At 37.1% G+C, this 20,508-nt stretch overlaps 1 protein-coding gene across 5 annotated transcripts in view; it reads left to right on the forward strand.

Annotated features, from left to right (window-relative positions):
• mast1a (microtubule associated serine/threonine kinase 1a) overlaps positions 1-20,508 on the forward strand; it is a 178,629-nt gene that overhangs the window by 36,595 nt on the left and 121,526 nt on the right. For 2 of the 5 annotated variants that reach the window (XM_057843678.1, XM_057843675.1), the window contains exon 2: positions 3,685-3,716. In XM_057843678.1, coding sequence (XP_057699661.1) covers positions 3,685-3,716 — 32 coding nt within the window. Of the gene's footprint in view, positions 1-3,684; positions 3,717-18,452; positions 20,175-20,508 lie in introns of those variants that run through there. The other 3 variants (XM_057843676.1, XM_057843679.1, XM_057843674.1) reach the window with 2 other exon arrangements.

A 20,508-nucleotide genomic window follows, 5' to 3' on the forward strand; every position in this document is an offset into this window, starting at 1 on the left:
AATGAATGAATGAATAAATTCCCAAAAATGTTGAAGATTAGATAAAAAATATAAAGTCAGGAAAATCTTTGTTTTCCAACGCATTTATATTTTAGGGGGATTTGCGTCAGTTAATCCACCTCAGAAAGCCACGTTTTGGGTTAAATCACCAAAGTTACGTTTTGCCCAAGAACGTGGATTTCACCCTGATCCTCCGTGTCCTCGTGCCTGAAAACGGTGAGCTTCAGGCGGCCACGAGAGGTGTGCGAACCGTCCGGAGTTTTCATGCTGGAAGTTCTCTTGGTGCTAAAAAATGTCCATGTTCCTTCATTCCACATGTTCATTCATAGTTTATCTGTGAATTGCAGCTCAATGAATGACAATAAATGCCAAAATCTGCCTTAGAGTGCCTCGTTTTGGGCTAAAATAGCCAAAGTTATGTTGCGCCTGACAAGGGGAATCCACCCCGATCCTCCGTGTGTTTTTGCGCACATACAGTGCGTCTCGGGCTGCCCGAAAGCTGTGCGATTTCCCAGGAGGTTTATCGCTGTATTTTAATCCAAACGCACTAGAAAACGACCATGACGGGTTTACACTCTTCACGCTGGCTCAACGTGCCCATATTGGTCATTAAAATGCAAAATTAATTTTCATCTGAGAAACTGTGTATTTCACTCTGACAGCCAATGCGGCACGCCTATTGTCATGAAGTTCAGACTACGGGGGTGGGAAAATGGGTATTTTCAAAACCAAAGCTGCTAACGACCTAAAACCAAAAAAGGCTCCTCCTTTAGGCATATATGAGTCTCCATGAGTAGCGATATCAAAAAATTCAAAAGTCGTTCCCAAAAATAATCCCGATTAATAATTTTTTATATACAACAAAACTTAAAATCGCTATTAAATTCTCAAATTTTACGCTAGTTGCACAAAAATCACCAAATGCAGAGATAATCACCTATTTTTTCAGGATCAATAGCAATATTTAACATATTAACATAGTTTTTGCCCAAAATAGCATTTTTTTTTTTTTTTGTGCAAGTTTTCAATAGCTAATAAATCACTCAATTTTCACATCAGAAACTTAAAACTTGAGGAAAGCATGCAGAATCATCTTAATTTTACTCAACAAAAGCAAAATTTGCCTTTTTATATATATATACATATTATGTATGTATGTATATATATATATATATATATATATATATATATATATATATATATATATATATATATATATATATATATATATATTATATTGCTTCAGCAGTCGCCGGCTATCTCACCCTCACTTAACAGACTTAAAAGGCGAAAAAAAATTGTATGGATTCAGAAATGTCTAAATTATGACTTTTTTGCCATAAAATTTGCAGTTGGATGAAAATTCATTCATTCATTTGAAAGTAAACTTATGCTACTGTGTATGGATACAATATGGCGGTCATCACAAAACAAAGAGCTTTTACGAATTCTTGTAAAGAAATGTGTACATCCCACAATTTCTATAGATATGAACAAAGAACAGTCTAGATTCTTGGTTAAAAGCAAAAAAAAAAAGAAAAAACGGGCAGTTATCGTTCTTTTACGTAAATATTTCGAGCTAAAACCCCGCTGTTGTGTAAATCCAACGGGGTGGCCAAAGAACCTTTTAAGTTGAAAACTCTTGTATATAAATGCGTACATCCCTGAAGATATGAACTTAGAACAGTCTAGATTCTTGGTTAAAAGCAAAAAAACCAGGCAGTTACCTTTCATTTTACGTAAATATTTCGAGCTAAAGTTACGCAAAATTTTTTCTATGCATTCTTTTCATATTTCAAAGTGCATGCATGGGGCTATTTAAAATAATAATGACCTTGAAACCTCGACCAAATCACTCTTGAGACCCTCCTCCCTGCTTGTATGCAGTAAAACTTCCATCCTTTTTTCACGTAAATCCAGCGTTTGAACGCAGCGTGTGTTTATCACAGTGAAAGCCAAATGCTCTGCCTGTTTCAGCCCCCAACGGGAAGGCGTGGCGCAATGTTTGTGGGAGCTGTCTTATTAACTGATGAAGTCTATGGCTGTTAATCACATGTTAACTGACATCACTAATCATATACATACACCCTAGTGTCCAGAAACAGTCAATATCCACTATATAGTGCAGTTGTGCACCTTATCTGATTTGGTCACATGAGAGAATGTATCCCTAAATCTTAAGCGGATTTTAAGAAGGGGGGGGGGGAGTCATTGCATGTAATTGACTTTCCTATATATATATAAAAGTTGTAAAGCAATAAAACTGCAACACAAATGAATGAAATGAACAAAAAAACATATTTTTATAATGGGTCAAAATTATTTTTCGTGCACCCTAGACAGTCATTTGCTTTGCATATAATTAAAAAAAAAAAATAAAAATCATTAACAAAAAAAAAAAATATATATATATATATATATTTTTTTTTTTTTTTTAACGTTTTTTTTTTTCTTTGATTGAATTTTTTTTTTTTTTTTTGATTGAAGCAATTATTTTGGGGACTGAATGATTTAGACACAAATGTCCAAATCATAATATGGCCCAAATACAAAAAGCATTGCTTCAATCAATGAAAACTTTTTCTGTGAAAAATTAAGTGTTCAAATGCAAATTTTTCAATCTCAAATATTTTTTTTGCATTCAAAACTTTTCTATGATTGAAATTTTTCTTTTTTTGATTGAAGTGATTTTTATTTTTGAAAATCTATATTTTTTTTGAAGCAACTTATTTTTTGATTGAATAATAGAGAGAAAAATGTCCTAGCCAAAATGTGGCCCAAACACAAATCAACATTACTTCAATCAAAAAGTTGCTTCAATCAAAAAAAAACTTGACTTCAATCAAAAAATAAAAATTAATCAAAGAAAAATAGCTTTCACATTACTTTTTTGTTTGTTTTTGTTTTTTGAGTATCAAATTTATTTTTGCATTCACATTTTTTTTCCTTGAAACGTCTTTCTTTGGTTGAAAATATATATTTTGATTGAAGCAACTTTTTTTTGATTGAATAATAAAGACGCAAATCTACCTCCATATGGTTCCGACCAGGGGATACAATTTTTGACTGGGGTAACTACATTGGCACGACCCCGGCGGGCGTACCAAATTCAATGGATGACGATCTTGGCAAAAAGTATTGCCTAAGCAGCCTGATTTAGAATTCCCTTCAAGAATGATGGGAAACAAAAAACGCTCATTGTCAACTTATTATTATAAATATTCTTGTAAGTTAATTTTATTGCTGACACCGCGTTCTGGCATCATCAACATGTTGTGCCCCCCTGCCCCAAAAGTCAAACTCTGCCTATGCCCTAAATGAATTCTGAGTTTACGTGCATTTAAATGAGAGGATGAACACTTTTATGTAGTAAAAAATTCACACTAGTGCATCTACACCCATCCTTCAAAAAGTTAAATATTAGACTATAAAGTATGGTAATTATGTCAGTATAATTGGTTGAATCCACTTCAGTCTTTAAATGGGCTAGTGCTGTACTGGAATAAATGAATCCAGTCATTTTAATGGACTCATTAACAAACGTAAACGTTTCAATCATGCCCTTGTTGCTAATAACACCTGTTTTTCTACGATAAAAGACTGATAACCATACTTAGAAAAAAACAAAATAGTTAACTTTAAAGTAAACAACTAATTAATCTTGTTTTCTCTCTTTCTTGCCAGAAGGATCTTCCGCTGCCACGAAAAAGTAGCAGGTATGTTCTTTTGGTATAACTAATTTGCACACTCAAGCAAAATGCATACATTGCTAATCATTCTTATGCTGTATCATTTGCCATTTTCTATACTGCACGGGTAGTTTACAAATGCAGCCATTGACATTCAAGAGCAAACAAACTGGAGGAGGAATAGTCAGTGCTTTATTTAGATGTCATTGACTGGAGGACCACAAGGACCCTTAGCCACTCGGGGGCCTTGATGTGTAATTTGAGCCTTAAAAGGTTTTCATTATTAGAAGTGTTGTTCATTTTGCAGACCTGTAATTGTTTAACCTGCAAATGTCTTAATGTACTGTAATTAAAAACTATATATATTAGGGATGTCCCGATCGCATATTTTTGCACCCGAGTGCAAGTCACCTGCTTTTGAGACTGTACAGATACCGAAAATAATGGATTTTGTTACTTTTTAGCTCTTAAATCATTCGCTCCCAGCCATTTTCACCGGAGCAAGGCCCTTTGCTCCCAGCCGTTTTACTGGATTTTGACTGATTTTGCAAGGCCCACAGAAAATTTTGTTCTATTGCCATTGCCATATAAACATGGGACCCAACAAAAGAAAGATTAGACTCTCTTCTTTCAGCAGAAAAAAATAGTTAGAGTCATATCTTTTTCCAGTCTTTAGAAATCAGCATTAGAAAATAGCTTAGTTTGAGCAATTTTCCAATTTCTGATGAAAAAACAGAGAAATTGAGCTTTTTTTAAAAGCATACATTTCAAACATAACTTTGACTTTAACACGGCTATTCTTTGCTTTTGTGGCATCCCAAACATCTGAATCATGTTTTTGTTCTCCAAAATAACATAAACAACAAGACAAATAGAGCTTTTGGATGCAAAGTAACAATTTATTTACACATAACTAAACTATTGAACTGTTGAAGTATTTGGGCACATAACAACGGGGATGGCTCTCAGCTGCTCCCGGTTGAATGAGGTGGCTCTCAGTAATCTGATGAGTCCGGATCAAGAGCGGTCTCACTTTTTTCATCATCTTCATCATCTTCATCGTTGGTTTCAACCTCGTGCTCAGGAGTAACGCAACGTGAGCTCCACAGAACATGTGTGGAACCTGCCGCTGTTGTGGCGGTCACCGTTTGTCTCATCAAGATAGATTTTTTAAATCCTTCTTTGACGATGGTTTCGTTTTCTTTTCAAAACACTCCTCCAATGTCGTTTGCCTTTTTTTCCCCGATGTTCTCCACATTTTTCTCAAATTCTCAGGCGTCTTCACAAGATCCCTCCAATTTCCGTTTCCTGACTATTTTTCTTCACTTCCTTTCTTGGCCTGAGATGAGTTCTTGCAATATGCGCTACTGCCCTCCAGTGGCCAGTTTTATTGCTTTAAAAAGAGTTTTGAGCTTTGTGCATTGCAGTTTAGGTGCAACAGAACTTAGGGATACCTCTTGTCAAAAAGAATGTAAAAGACGTGTAAATACGTTTTTGGGACACTGAAACAATTAAAAATAGAACGTATTTATACGTTTTTTGGGAGCAAATGAGTTAAAAAATAAAACAATATATTGTATATATTTTTTTAAATGAAAAACCCGATCCTTTTCACCCATTTCCAATCCTCTGAAAAATGGCGCAATCGACCCGATTTCCGATCACATGATCGTGGTCATCCCCAGTATATATGCATGATAATATAGCCGCAAAGGTAAAGAGCAAATATGAATAATTCTTGTAGTTTTTTTTTTTTTCAGAATCATTACTAGTCGGCCTGCCCAATATGTTTGTAAAATGTTTGAACATCGCCATTACGATGTGTGAATGCGTGATAGTCCCATCGCAGGAAGTGCGATTGCTTTTTTTGTTTTTTTTTTAAACAATTTTTTGCTTCATATTTTTTATTATTATTGTTGTTGTGATGCTATGCTTTTACATGTTATGTAAGCTTTTACATGGTCTCCTGGATCCTTTTTGTACACAGCAATCATCATCATTCACAGAAGAACCCCCTTAGCCTGGATTAAATGGTACTATATGACCACAGTGTGGTCATGCTGAGTTAACCGAAGTCTTTCCAATCAGGGCTAAGTCATTTGGTGAAAGTTCTTCTAGTTTTAATATCGCAGTATATTAGATCTGTCCTGACAAGTCGATGTTGTCGATGATGTAAATGCGTCGACGAGCACAACATCCCGTCAACGGTTAAAGGCGAGATAAAAAGATTTTTTTTAAAAATTGTAACGTTGACAAAGAGTCGCCCGCTTAGTTAGGTTGGCAATTTTTTATTTTGGGAACTTGTGGGAACAACACGGCTCCTGTCTGCCACAGCACACACAACTACAAGCAACAACAGGAAGATGTCTCGCTCTGTCGCACCTCCCTCACTCACGTCAGCCACGCGGTGCATTTAGGAACGCATGCAAATACATCCGCTACATTATAATCCGATTCGTTACAATATATTTGCGTGGAAAGTTGAGAATGGCGGACACTCAGGATGCAAACAGGGAAAGCGGCACAAAGCCCAAAAAGCATATCAAAGTGGCCAAAGAACAAAATAAAGGAGTGTGTCACTGTAGTGTGGACTCTCTGTAATGCCGAGCTTGCATACCTCGGCAGCACGTCGGCCATGAATGAATACCTGAAGCGCTGTCACCCAGGTATAATTTTGGAAGATGACAGGAGACAACAAGCTGGCCGATCGTAAGACCATGTAACAACATTTTTTATTGAAGTTGCCTTTATGTGCATTGTACGACGGAGTATACACGAGTGTACGACGGGCTAATGTCGGGCTAGTGTAGCTGAATAAGCAACTACATACTTTGCGGAGCGCATTGCCACTTCCGTTAAAATCAACAAAATTGAAAGCATCTTGTGTTTTAGAATCGGTTTTACAAATAAGGAAATCTTTATTATTTTCCTTCTGCTACATCAAATTATAATCAGTAGAACAATTTACAGTGGGGCAATTAAGTATTTAGTCAACCACTAATTGTGCAAGTTCTCCCACTTGAAAATATTAGAGAGGCCTGTAATTGTCAACATGGGCCAACCTCAACCATGAGAGACAGAATGTGGAAGAAAAAAAAACAAAAACAGAAAATCACACTGTTTGATTTTTAAAGAATTTATTTGCAAATCATGATGAAAAGTAAGTAAGTAGTTGGTCAATGCCAAAAGTTCATCTCAATACTTTGTTATGTACCCTTTGTTGGCAATAACGGAGGCCAAACGTTTTTTGTTATGTACCCTTTGTTGGCAATAACGGAGGCCAAACGTTTTCTGTAGCTCTTCACAAGCTTTTCACTCACTGTTGCTGGTATTTTGGCCCATTCCTCCATGCAGATCTCCTCTAGAGCAGTGATGTTTTGTCGTTGGGCAACACGGACTTTCAACTACCTCCACAGATTTTCTATAGGGTTGAGATCTGGAGACTGGCTAGGCCACTCCAGGACCTTGAAATGATTCTTACGAAACCACTCCTTTGTTGCCCTGGCTGTGCGTTTGGGATCATTGTCATGCTGAAAGACCCAGCTACATCTCATCTTCAAAGCCCTTGCTGATGGAAGGAGATTTTCACTCAAAATCTCTCGATACATGGCCCCATTCATTCTTTCCTTTACATAGATCAGTCGTCCTGGTCCCTTTGCAGAAAAACAGCCCCAAAGCATGGTGTTTCCACCCCCATGCTTCACAGTGGGTATCGTATTCTTCGGATGAAATTCAGTATTCTTTCTCCTCCAAACACGAGAACCTGTGTTTCTACCAAAAAGTTCTATTTTGGTTTCATCTGACCATAACAAATTCTCCCAGTCCTCTTCTGGATCATCCAAATGCTCTCTAGCGAACCGCAGACGGGCCTGGACGTGTACTGGCTTCAGCAAGGGGACACGTTTGGCAGTGCAGGATTTGAATCCCTCGTGGCACATTGTGTTGCTGATAGTAACCTTTGTTACTGTGGTCCCAGCTCTCTGTAGGTCGTTCACTAGGTACCGTGTGTTTCTGAGATTTTTGCTCACCATTCTTGTTATCACTTTGACGCCACGGGGTGAGATCTTGCATGGAGCCCAAGATCGAGGTAGATTATCAGTGGTCTTGTATGTCTTCCATTTTCTAATAATTGCTCCCACAGTTGATTTCTTTACACCAAGCGTTTTACCTATTGCAGATTCAGTCCTTCCAGCCTAGTGCAGGTCCACAGTTATGTCTCTGGTGTCCTTCGACAGCTCTTTGGTCTTGGCCATAGTGGAGGTTGGAGTGTGACTGACTGAGGTTGTGGACAGGTGCCTTTTATACCGATAATGAGTTAAAACAGGTGCCATTAATACAGGTAACGAGTGGGGTCTTGTTAGACCTTGTTAGAAGAAGTTAGACCTCTTTGACAGCCAGAAATCTTGCTTGTTTGTAGGTGACCAAATACTTATTTTCCACGCAACTTTTTTTCTTGTAGCAATACTACAACTTTAAATTCATAGTCATTTTTAAAATTTTACTTATTTGGCCCTAATATTCAATCGTAGCATCGTATCAACGTGCATCATTAAGTGCTTTTCACGTACTTCACTCTAGTGATGCGTGACATTTATTTAGCCACTCTGCTGGTGCTCTCTAACGCTGAGAACAATATAGACATACTCCAAAAAGACAAAATAAGAATTGTTTTGAATCCAGTTGGAAAAGTGAAGTCACAGTGTTCTGAATCTGTTTATATTCCATTCTTTTGCACTCGTTAATGCCATCAGCATTTGACCTCATTGTTTATTTTTGTGATTTATTCTTGTTATTTATGGGTTTGTTTATACTTTAATAAAGAATTTAAGTGATCCAAAATGTTTTGGGAAATTAATATTCGTCAGCAAAAATTTAATTGCAAGATTAATTTAAAAATAAATAAATAAATAAATTTTACAAAAAGCACACACAAAAAAAATGTATATATATATATATATATATATATATATATATATATATATATATATATATATATATATATATATATATATATATATATTAGACTAGTCGACTAATCATTATTATTAAAAGTCTGCAGACTAATCGGGAGAAAAATTATAGTTTGGGACAGCCCTACAGTATATATCGCAAACCCCCAAAAAGTCGCAATGTCAGTTTTTTCCAATATCCTTCAGCCCTAATTACTAGCATATCTGACATTTTAGCAGTTCAAATATTTCAATTGTTTAAAATTCAAACACATTTTTATGAGATGTAATATTGTGTCATTTTAAAGAGCTAAATGTTGAAATTTGGAAATTAGTGAGGGAGCCTGGTTTTAATTTGGTGCACACTGTTTTTTAATGAAAGGATTAAGAAACATTCCCTCTGTCACATTTAAAGCTACAGATTAACCTTCTACGACAGCTTCGTAAAGCAGGATCACAGTGATAGAGATGTCGTCTCCACACAGCAGGATTTCTTCATGAGAATTTATAGTACTCGGAATCCTTTTTTTGTATCATTTAGAAACATAGATGATGACGGTATGATCCTGACGAAGCTGATTAAAATGCTCCCCAAAGACACTTAGGGAAACTATTGATGAAAGCAGTGAAGTCTAATTTTTTACAAGTTGCACAATTTGGTGCGTGGATCATTCACTACTAGCCTCCCAAGTTCTATCGCTAACAATGGTGGTGAAACATGATAATTCACTGCCAGTTATCCTGGTTAAAGTGGATTGCATCCCTTTTGGCGTCAGTGGCAGCCAATGTCATCTGACATCGAATATGTAATTATTTTGTAACACCAATGTATTCTTTTGTTCTATGCCTCTGTCACTTTTCTTCAAAAACCGAAACGTTGAGGTTCTTATTGTAATACTACAACTCGTTTTCAAGCACTCATTTTCTGTAAAGTTCTGAATTTTTTTGCCTATGCTGTAATGTCTTAAATATTTCTCATATGGTATAAATAGGTATAGTTTTCTTGTACTATTTCAAGTTGGTTCACATAAAATTGTATAATCTTACTATGTTATTATATGTTATCCATTTAACAATATAATATTTCTACTCTTATTATTATTATGTTTTTTTTTTTTTTTATTCAAAAGGTAACACTTTATTTGAATTCAGTTTCATCAGACTGTCATAAGACTGTCATAATTATGACATGACACTAATGGACATTAATGAATGCTTATGACAGATGCAGAGGTGTGTAGTAATGCGTCACATATACTCCGTTACATTTACTTGAGTAACTTCTTGAGAAAAATGTACTTCTAAGAGTAGTTGTACTAACTAAGCCATACATTTTACTTTTACTTGATTAGATTTGTGAAGAAAAAACGCTGCTCTTACTCCGCTACTTCGGGCTTCACAAGAGTCGTTGCATTTTTCCTCATTATTCTATATATTAGATTTATTACTTTTTTTGCTAGCGATGCTATTACCAAGAGTAGCGCTACTAATTTCACCAATAAGATGTCGCAACAATAATCACATGACTCCATTACAGTCACGTGTCTTTAAAGCACCGTAACAAATAAAGTATTTGACATACAGTCCCTGACAAAAGTCTTGTCGCTTATCTATTTTGTAGAAAAAATTGCTAATAACCTGACTTAATTATTCAGTTGGTTTCAGAAATGGCTCATATGAAAGCTAAGACCCTTCCAAATGATGTTGAATGTACAAAAATATATTTGTTTCACTGAAAAAAGATTTATCATTTAATGAAGACATAATGGTCAAATTTTGGCAGGACAAAAGTTTTGTCACCTACAGAAAGTAGTGTGAAAGTTGAAAAAAAAAAATGTACTTCAAATACAAAAATATGTTACATAACATAAGCAAATTAAGAGGTGGTGCTGTGAGATCCAAATTTTATATATTTTGTATGACTTCCATGGGCTTTGGCAAGGATTCATACAATTTATTGATGAAGTCATCAGGAACATCAAAGAAAGCAGTCTTGCATGCCTCCCAGAGTTCATCAACATTCTTGGTTTTCGTCTTCCATGCTTCCTCTTTCATCCTACCCCAGAGATGCTCAATGATGTTCATGTCTGGTGACTGGGCTGGCCAGTTCTGGAGGATCTTGATCTTCTTTGCCTTGAGGAACTTTGAGGTAGAGATTGAAGTATGTGATGGAGCACCATCCTGCTGCAGAATTTGTCCCTTTTTATGGTTAGGAATGTAAAAGGCAGCTAAGATATGTTAATATTTCAGACTATTTATGTTGCCTTCCACCCTGCAGATCTCTCGCACACCCCCATACTGGATGTAACCTCAGACCATGATTTTCCCACCACCAAACTTCACTGTTTTCTGAGTGAATCTCGGATCCATGTGGGCTCCAGTAGGTCTCCTGCAATATTTGCGGTGACTTTGGTGTAATTCAATGGAAGATTCTTCTGAAAAATCCACCTATTGCCACAAAATAGTGTTTGGTGGTGGCAAAATCATGGTCTGGGGTTATATCCGGTATGAGGGTGTGCGAGAGATCTGCAGGGTGGAAGGCAACATAAATAGTCTGAAATATTAACAAATCTTAGCTGCCTCTTACATTCCTAACCATAAAAAGGGACAAATTCTGCAGCAGGATGGTGCTCCATCTCATACTTCAATCTCTACCTCAAGTTCCTCAAGGTAAAGAAGATCAAGATACTCCAGGACTGGCCAGCCAAGTCAACAGACATGAACAGAATTAAATAGGAAGCATGGAAGACGAAACACAAGAATGTTGATGAACTCTGGGAGGCATGCAAGACTGCTTTCTTTGATGTTCCTGATGACTTCATCATTAAATTGTATGAATCCTTGCCGAAGCCCATGGAAGTTATACAAATTATTAGATTTGGTTCTGACAGCACCACTACTTAGTTCGCTAATGTTATGCAACATATTTTGGTATCTTAAGTAAATTTTTTGTTCAATTTTTACACTACTTTCTGTAGGCGACAAAACTTTTGTCTTGCCAAAATTTGACCTTTATGTCTTCATTAAATGATAATAGTTTTTTCAGTGAAACAAATATATTTATGTAAATTCAACATCATTTGGGAGGGTCTTAGCTTTCATATGCGCCATTTCTGAAACCAATTGAATAATTAAAAGTCAGGTTATTAGCAATTGTTTCTACAAAATAGATAAGTGACAAGACTTTTGTCAGGGACTGTAGAACGCTGCTCTCAACATGAATCGAAAGCGCCGATTTAAAACTCTCTCCCAGTTTTTATTTGGCACTGATTGACCAACGGAAAACCGGGCATATGATCCTTTTAATTTCATAATAGTAACTATGAAGGAACTACAGTATTCACTATTCAAATTAGGAACTATTTTCTCCTCTAGAGGGCAGGACACTCATGCTCTTTGGACGAATAATGCTTCATTACTGTTTTTTTTCCTCCTCTCTTTAATTTAATGAAATTTAAAAATTATTTATTTAGCTTAATGTGGTTATGTAATGGGCTATTGTACAGTATCATTACAACAACAGTTCATATAGATACGTTTGTGCTAAGAGAAAAAAAATACCATTGTTTCAAGAAATAAAAATCAAACAAAATTAAGCAGTTACTCAAAATGTTACTCATTACTTGAGTAATCTTTTCACAGGATACTTTTTTACTGGTACTTGAGTACATTTTTTGGATGACTAATTTTACTCTGACTTGAGTAATGTTATTTTGAAGTAACGCTACTCTAGTGATGCACGATAATACATTTTTCAACCGATATCGATAACCCATAATTTCCTGCCCCTTCCACCCGATAACCGATAATGTCACACTGATAATTCTATTCAAATATGCATGTAAAATTTTAAAAAGTATACAAAGATCAAATATTACTGTGCAAAAATGTAATTTAGTGCTATTTTTTTCCACATCAAATGTGAACAAGTAGTAAATTCCAACATCCAAACAATGGAAATGACATTGTGTAATGGTAAGCTTTTGGTAACAAATACTTGCAGAGTAAACACCCAAGGTGCACAAAAATGCCTTTAAAAGTAAGCCATTCCTAACATATATCACATTACTACACTGCAAAAACACCTCCTTAAAACTACCAGAATTGGACAAAACTGTTGATTGCGCACATTTGGAGGGTAAATCAAGTATATAATTATTGGATTGCATTATCGGTTGAATTTCGTTTTATCTGGATTATCTGTGTGACGTCATAATTGCCATTATCGGCCGATAATTATCGGTGACCGATATTATCGTGCATCTCTACTATTATCCCAACCCAAAGACATTTGAAAAAAATCTCAAGATTGCATCAAAAGTGACATCATTTACTAAATGATACTCAATGACATCTGTCATTGGTCCTCATTCATATTCATGTCATCATTATGACAGTCTTATGGCACCGAGTTCAAAAGTGTAACCATTGGAAATTGCACTAAAAAAAATTAAAAAATGACGTTTTTTTTTTTTTTTTTTTTTTTTTGGCTTCAGGAATGAAACCTTTCTTGTTTTTGATGACTATTTAGACCGAAAAATCTACTGGATTTAATGTTTATAATGGTTGGGATTACTTGGAGGGCGCGTGTCTCTGTCCATGGTGCTGAAATTCATTGTTTATCCTTCATGCCTCTTTCAACTTTTGCTGAGAAGTGGATTTGCTGATAGATTACCGCTTCAAAAAAATTAAATCCAAATTGACTGCATGTCTTTTGTCTAGGCAAAAAGCTGACTTGAAAAACAAAGCCAGATATGGGTGTGTGTATGTGTTTGGGAGGGGCGGTTATATCCCCTGAATATGCTTATCTTTTTGGGGTGTGGAAATCAATTAAATCGTTCTTGAAATTCCTGTAGCCCACAGCCATGAATACATTTTATTACTGCTCTCTTGTTATCTGTCTGCTTATCGTATAAAATGTAGAAGCAAACTGAGGATGTGTGACAATAACGCGTGGCTAAATACATTGTGTGAGTGTGTGTGTGTGTGCGTGCATGTGTGTAATTGTTTTAATATTCTGTTTGAAGCTTGAGGGCAGGGCAGAGGTGGTGTCTGGCAACAAGAGAGCCTGTCTATGCACACACTATGCATCTCAATGTGCGAGTAATTACAACCACACTTCACTTTTATTGCCTGATTGTTGAACTTGTGCATGTGTGTGTGTCCTTGGCACGCTGTGTTTTGTCCATGGCCTTTGACTCCCAGCATATGTCGCAGCAGGAGATGAGGAAGAAAAAGCTTACGTGGGTTATCCGACGGGTGGAACTCAAGTGTCGCTTTATTACAGTGACCCACAGACATGTAAATATTGAGGTGTAAGAAAAATCCTGGATGCTATAAGTGCATTTATGGCTTCATCATATCATGTCACCACCCCTCTTTGTATTGCTGCATCCGCCTTCATCTCTTCCCCGCCATGTATATTTCATCCATTCTTACTCCTACATTAGAGACCACATGTATTATTCAATTAGTCCACTCGGCACTACTGTGTAACTGTCACCCCGTGTCAGCTTTAACGTTTACTGGATTTGTTTAAGCCTGAAAGTGGGGAGGCAGAGAAGAGTGTGTCTGTATTTGTGTGTCTGAGTGTACTGTGCGCACCTTCTACACTAGCTCAATAATGATGCTTCCTTTAGTAGAGCACTGCTGAGCCGCTCCTGTGACATCTATGACAGATAAATGATAGCAGAGCTCATCCGAGCTGACATTTTACTAAGGGGGATGTGGTGTGGAAAGTCAGTGAAAGTATTTTTGTTTTTTTATATGCAGTAGCAAGACATATTTGGTTTATTTTCCTATGTTTGACTTAGTTAGAATGAACAGTGATAGACACTGCATTTGTTAAACAACAAATTTAGACAGAACCTGGAGATTAGCAAAAAAAAAAAAAAAAAAAAAAACGGTGCTGATACTACTCTTAAATTGAGGTATCAAAAATTGGATAATTATTACAATCCACAGAATGATCAATTTGGAATATGCAGGCTGTTGCTGTACGGTAATTGGAGTGCATAACTGTGCTCTAAATTCGGATGATCGTTGGTGTTTTTCATTAAAAGCTAACATTTTTAATAACATGGCCAAATTAAGGTGCCTATGACAGCAAAAAACAGGTTTATTTCATATTTCACGCGGTATTTTATGCTCCTGAATGAAATGGACCGCTTGGATGTGTGTGGAATCGATCGATATATTTATTCAATTTTTTTAATCCTGCGCCATTAAAATGAGGGACTTCCTAGATTGAGGAAGAATGCGGATGAGACGTCAGCAGATTCATCATCCTCAGTATACAGCCAATACTACAGTATGCAGAATAGGGGTGTGACAAAATATGGAAATGGTGATATATCGTGATACTTTGTATCCCAAAAGGTTATCGATATGCTCCTGTCAAGAATCGAGATATCATTTTAAAAAACGTGTCAATTAAAAAAAAAAAAAAAAAAAAAAGGCTGCCATTGACGGTGCTCGACACCCAATCCATTTAAACTGGGAACGTTCATTCATTCAAAACCAGAGCATTCAGTCATTTGGTCCGATTTTTGGGGCATTTACAGGTCATTTGCTGTTCATTTTAGGGCATTTGCAGCTCATTTCCGTTGAGTTTGAGTCACTGCCTATTCATTTGGGTGATTCCCAGGTCACTTCCTGTTCTGTAACTAGGGGTGCACGATATCCATTTTTTTAAACAGATACCGATATCGATAACTTCCTGCTCCTCAAAGCCGATACAGATATTGATAACCAATAATAAATATATAATTTTCTAAATGTATAACCTGAGTTTTTGAACACCTAGAGGTTTTAAAAAAAATAGTGGTGGATTCAACATAGATTTGCCTTTGATCTCATCAGATTTTTCATAATGACATGAACAAAACAATGCGTTTCACTTCTGCACTGCCCGACAGCCAGCTAAGAATGAATGCACTTCCATAAACCACAAGGCTCTTGCTTTTATGGGAAGACACTCGTCTTAATATTGCGAAAGTACAACAGAAAAATACACATATTCAATACTCAATATACAACAAACTGCACAATACACTTATATACACAACTATTATATGTATAGCATAGCACACTAGCTTGAGCTACTAAAGCATTGGCTGGCTTCTACAACACAACTTATGAAGTTCACAGTCCACAGAAGTAAACATATTTTGCACATCCATATGTAATATTCATTCATTCATTCATTCATTTTCCATGCCGCTTTTCCTCACGAGGGTCGTGGATCGTAAACATAAAATACTTATATATATTTCCGAGGCGGAAACGTAACAGAAAGCATTCACGACTGTCAATGCTACCGCTAGACATCGCAATGTGTAAGTGATTGAACCAAACTACTGTAACAAAAAATAGGTGCGTTGAATTATTCTGACCAGCAGGTGGGAGCAATGCCCCGCAAATGGTCAACTGATTTCCCATACTATTGTGTAAACTGCAAAGCCAGAACAGTACATATTATCGGTCCTATTATAAATGTTATTGGATTTATCGGGATGATGTCATAATTCCTATTATCGGACCGATAATTGTTGGACCAATAATTTTGTGCGCCAGTATCTGAAACGCAAAATAAACAGGAAGTGACCCATGAAATACCCCCAAATCAACAGGAACTAACTGAAAATCAAAAGTTAAATGACCTTAAATGGCCCAAAATTACCTCATTGCCTGGCATTGGCTGCCACTGACGGCAATAGACGTTCAATCCGTTTGAAGTGGGAGGGATGGCAGCGAATGAACGAATGGTCATTCGCTGCCACCCTTCCAGTTCAAATGGATTTGACGTCTACTAGTGATAAACTCATTCCAATTCACAGAAGAAGCTTGTTTTTCTGGTTATTAGTTTTTTGTAGAAAATCCTAAAATGATTTCCTGACCTATGTATCGATAATCGTTGTATCGCCATATCGTCAGATCATCGTTATCGTGAGCTATGTATCGTAACGTGAGGTATCAAGGTACCACTCCTAATGCAGAACAACTGTGGATTCAACTGATTTTGCGGATTAATTTGTTCATTTTTCGCATTTTTCGCCAAATGTGCTTTGTAAATTCGGTTTGTCCGCTGTTCATTCTCCAGCTGCGTCCCCAGCGACGAGCTCTCCTGCCGAGGCAGCAGCAGGGGAACGACGAGCCGAAACTTGCTCGCTGCCGGGGGCTGGCCGATCGGTGAAGGCTGTCACCCTTGTCGCCGTGTCTGACATGAGTCGGGGTAGTTGATTTTTCGTTTTCGAAAGGCGAAAAAGAGACTTGGAAGAGCCGCTCGGTTCTGATTAGCATGTAGCCTAGCTCTTACGCTTCCTCTTTTGTTTACGCTCGTTCCTCCGTCTCCTAGTCGTTGGGAGGGAAATGACAAGAGCTGCACTAACTCCTGTGGCATAAAATACCGTTCGGGAGGTTTAAAAAGTCGGCAGTTTTTACCATTATTCGGTAATTTAGCCCTGTCGTACTGAATAAATGCATTTTTAATATTTCATACTCCATTTAGCACAAGACTGTTATTTGTCATGACCATACAATTTATTTAGCAATCGGGGAAAAATTCTTAGAGACTAAGAATATCCTGTAAAAGTATTGGAGTACAGAGAAAACAAGGATGGCATTTTACAGTATGCTGGAGTCATCAGCCCCATGTTTGTTGTCGTTCGAAATCCTCCTCCTCCAAATACGACTCAAACATATATGGCCACAGGCTTCCTCTGGATCGACAGTATCGCTTGAAAGATCCACACTTCAACCAGAATCACTGAAAAATGCTTCCTTCTCAATTAGGCTGAATTCTAAAATCATAAATCCGCTGACGTCATCACCCATGTGGAGGCGCCAGAGCGCGATAATGACAGGCGGGGCTAAACGGCAGATTAAAAGACTCTTTTCTCGACATCTCCGCATTGCCAAATTTTTGTATATGGTCAAATTGTCTCAAAATATGATTTTCCTTCCAACGATAATGCTATTTAAGTTTTTTGTGATGTCATAGGCACTTTAAGTTTGAAGTTTGAATTTCCTTTTTTAAATGTTTTATTTATTTTTATTATTTTATTTATTTAAACCTTTACACAGCACTCATCGAACACATAGACTACCATTGATGGTGCTAGACGTCCAATCAATTTTGAGTGGAATTGCCAGTCAAAGGCTGGCAACTTGCAGCCCTCCCAGTCAAAATGGATTGGTCATCTAGTGCCTTCAACGGCACTGAAAGACAAGATTTCACAGCCAGTCCTGATAGTTTGAATAAATTGAAAATCTATGGTTGTCAATGACAAGCAATGAGTTAAATACTAAAAAAGAATGTTATTGAGGGCTGGAACAGTCTATATTTCTGCTCGTATTCATTTTAATTGTACTAATTTTGCTTTTATTAACATTTTATTCAATTATGAATGTATTCATACAATATATAAAACAATAACAAATAATAATACTTCAGACCAGGCATCCATTTTGTGTCATGTAGGCTACACTTAATAATATTAAATAATATAGTAATAATGTAGGCATGTGCCGGTATGGTATTCTGACGGTATGATAACCTTAAGCCAAAATATCACGGTAATGCAATAACAGCTCTAAAATGTCTTACTTTGAGATATCTGGGTTTCAAAAAAAAAAAAAAACTTTTTTCCATTGAACAGGATTTTATTTTTCAAAACATTCGCAAATAGGAACATAAGTATAATGTCAAGTTAAAATAAAATAAAAAAAAAAAAAAAAAAAAATTTTTACTTTAAATAAATGCAGTCCTTTAGGTGAGCCTAAACCCACAGCCACAGCTCAACATTATTACCATCACGACAAAAATAATTATTTTTCATAAAAAGCACATGTGTATGACTCGTATCATTACATTTACACTTTTTCTCAACACAGACTGTTGCCAGAGAGAATTTTTTTTTTTTTTTTTACCACCGCTAGACACACTAAACACGCTGGAATTAACTCTCGTAGTTGGTGGGAAACGTTCATGATGTTTACTAATCTTTAAATTTGTATAAATGCAAAATCATATTGGAGGTATTGCGTCCTCGGCTAACATCTTTAACATGTCGGTTGGCCCTCCTCCTTTAAGCCGTGGCCGCCTGTAACTTTTCTGTAACTGAAGTATTCCCATACCAGTGATTTTGTTTTCTTCGATGGGGTAAAAAGTTCAGGAGTTTCACCTCCTCCAGCCATCGTGTAGCACAGCTGACTCACTGACACTGAGCAACAACCGTTGGGGGAGGGTTGAGAGTTACAGCTGCAAATGAGAGATTTATCCATGCATTTTTGGGACATAAAAAGTAGCTTAGGACGGTATGACGGAAATTTTTTGCGGTTTTGAAACCTTGACGTTTTCATACCACGGTACACCTTGAAACCGGTATTCGGCACATGTCTATAATATAGTTAAATATTATTGCCTACGTGAACCAAAATGAGATGTTAACGTATATCGACGCAAGGTCTTAATGATGTTAAGGTTAATAAAATTACCAAAATTAGTCACTTTCTCTACAAAGGGTTATATGTGTTTTATGTGTGTTTATACAATTACATTAAAATACTGTTATTGTATATATAGTACATTTTACATATTGTACATTTCCTGCTATGTATTTTTTTAATGATTTTTGGATTAATGGCATTTGACTCAATACAACGGGGAACGATCATTTGACACACGACTGTTCTAGATTCTGAGCATAATCAAAGGACAAATTAAACACATTTCTCAAGACCCCTCTGTAGTCATGACTGTCATCGAATGACTGCTGCACGCTTAGTGGTGCAATGCTGCAGATTATTATGTCATCTAGGTCTTGTTGGACAAGAAACAACTTCAAATAAAATGTTTAATCAAATATATTCATACTCATAGATATTGTATGACTATGATCTCATTTTTCAGGCGCTCTACGCCATTAATTCATGCAGAAATTCATCCTGTTGCAAATAAGTAAAAAATGGACTCCCACCAGACGTTTCATTGATTCATTCAAAAAAAGTACCACCCTGCCTTTCCTGCGCCAGCAAGTCAAATTGTGCACAATAACACATGCGCCCCCACTGAACCCCCTGAGCCTCCCGTCCGCCAGCCCGCCCCACACTGTCTGTCCTCAAATTAGTCTCCGCTCGGCTGCTCCGTCATCTCTCCACCGCCTCCCTCTCGCATCCTCATCTCTTCGATAGTGTTTGTACCCCCCTCCCTTACCCCCTCCTCTCCGTCTGTCGATGTGCACCCCCCTCCTCCCTTGCTCATTTCTTCCTGGCTTGGCACATACAATCCTCCTCTCGTCCTAAGAGAGGATGCAGCCCTCTAACTCTTGCCTGGCTCACATTTTTGCATCTCATACTTGCAATGTGTGTGAGTGTGTGTGTGTGTCTTGAACTGACATCAGGGCTGTAACGGTTGCCTCTTGACTGCCTCTGTGCAAGTAAGTGAGTGTATGTGTGTGGAGGGGGCTCAGCTGAGCTCATGTTCACCTGCCAACACAACCTCTGCTGCTAGCGACATGTTTCGACGCACAAAAAGGTAACTACGTGTCTGCTTGCTGCCTTGTTCCCGTTAGCATTTTGCTTGCTGTGTGAAGTGTGTGTGTTTTACTGTAGTTCCATTGTTCCTGCCAGCTAGCATGCTGGCTCACAGTTGTCTCCATTTAGCTGCAGGAATATGGAGTATGTGTGGGTTTTATTTTTAACCTGCCAACGTGCACCTGTCTGATAGATGTAGTATGGATATTAAAAAGGTTGAACAACAACCATTTAAATGCAGCATAGTCAGGATGTGTCTATTTGTTTTCTTATACTTGTGGGGGTAAATGACCCAATGAAATCAAAGGACTTTTTAGAGGTAAAACCCTACCATT

Source organism: Corythoichthys intestinalis, chromosome 8 (genome assembly GCF_030265065.1).
Source record: "Corythoichthys intestinalis isolate RoL2023-P3 chromosome 8, ASM3026506v1, whole genome shotgun sequence".
In the NCBI taxonomy this organism is placed as follows: Eukaryota; Metazoa; Chordata; class Actinopteri; order Syngnathiformes; family Syngnathidae; genus Corythoichthys; species Corythoichthys intestinalis.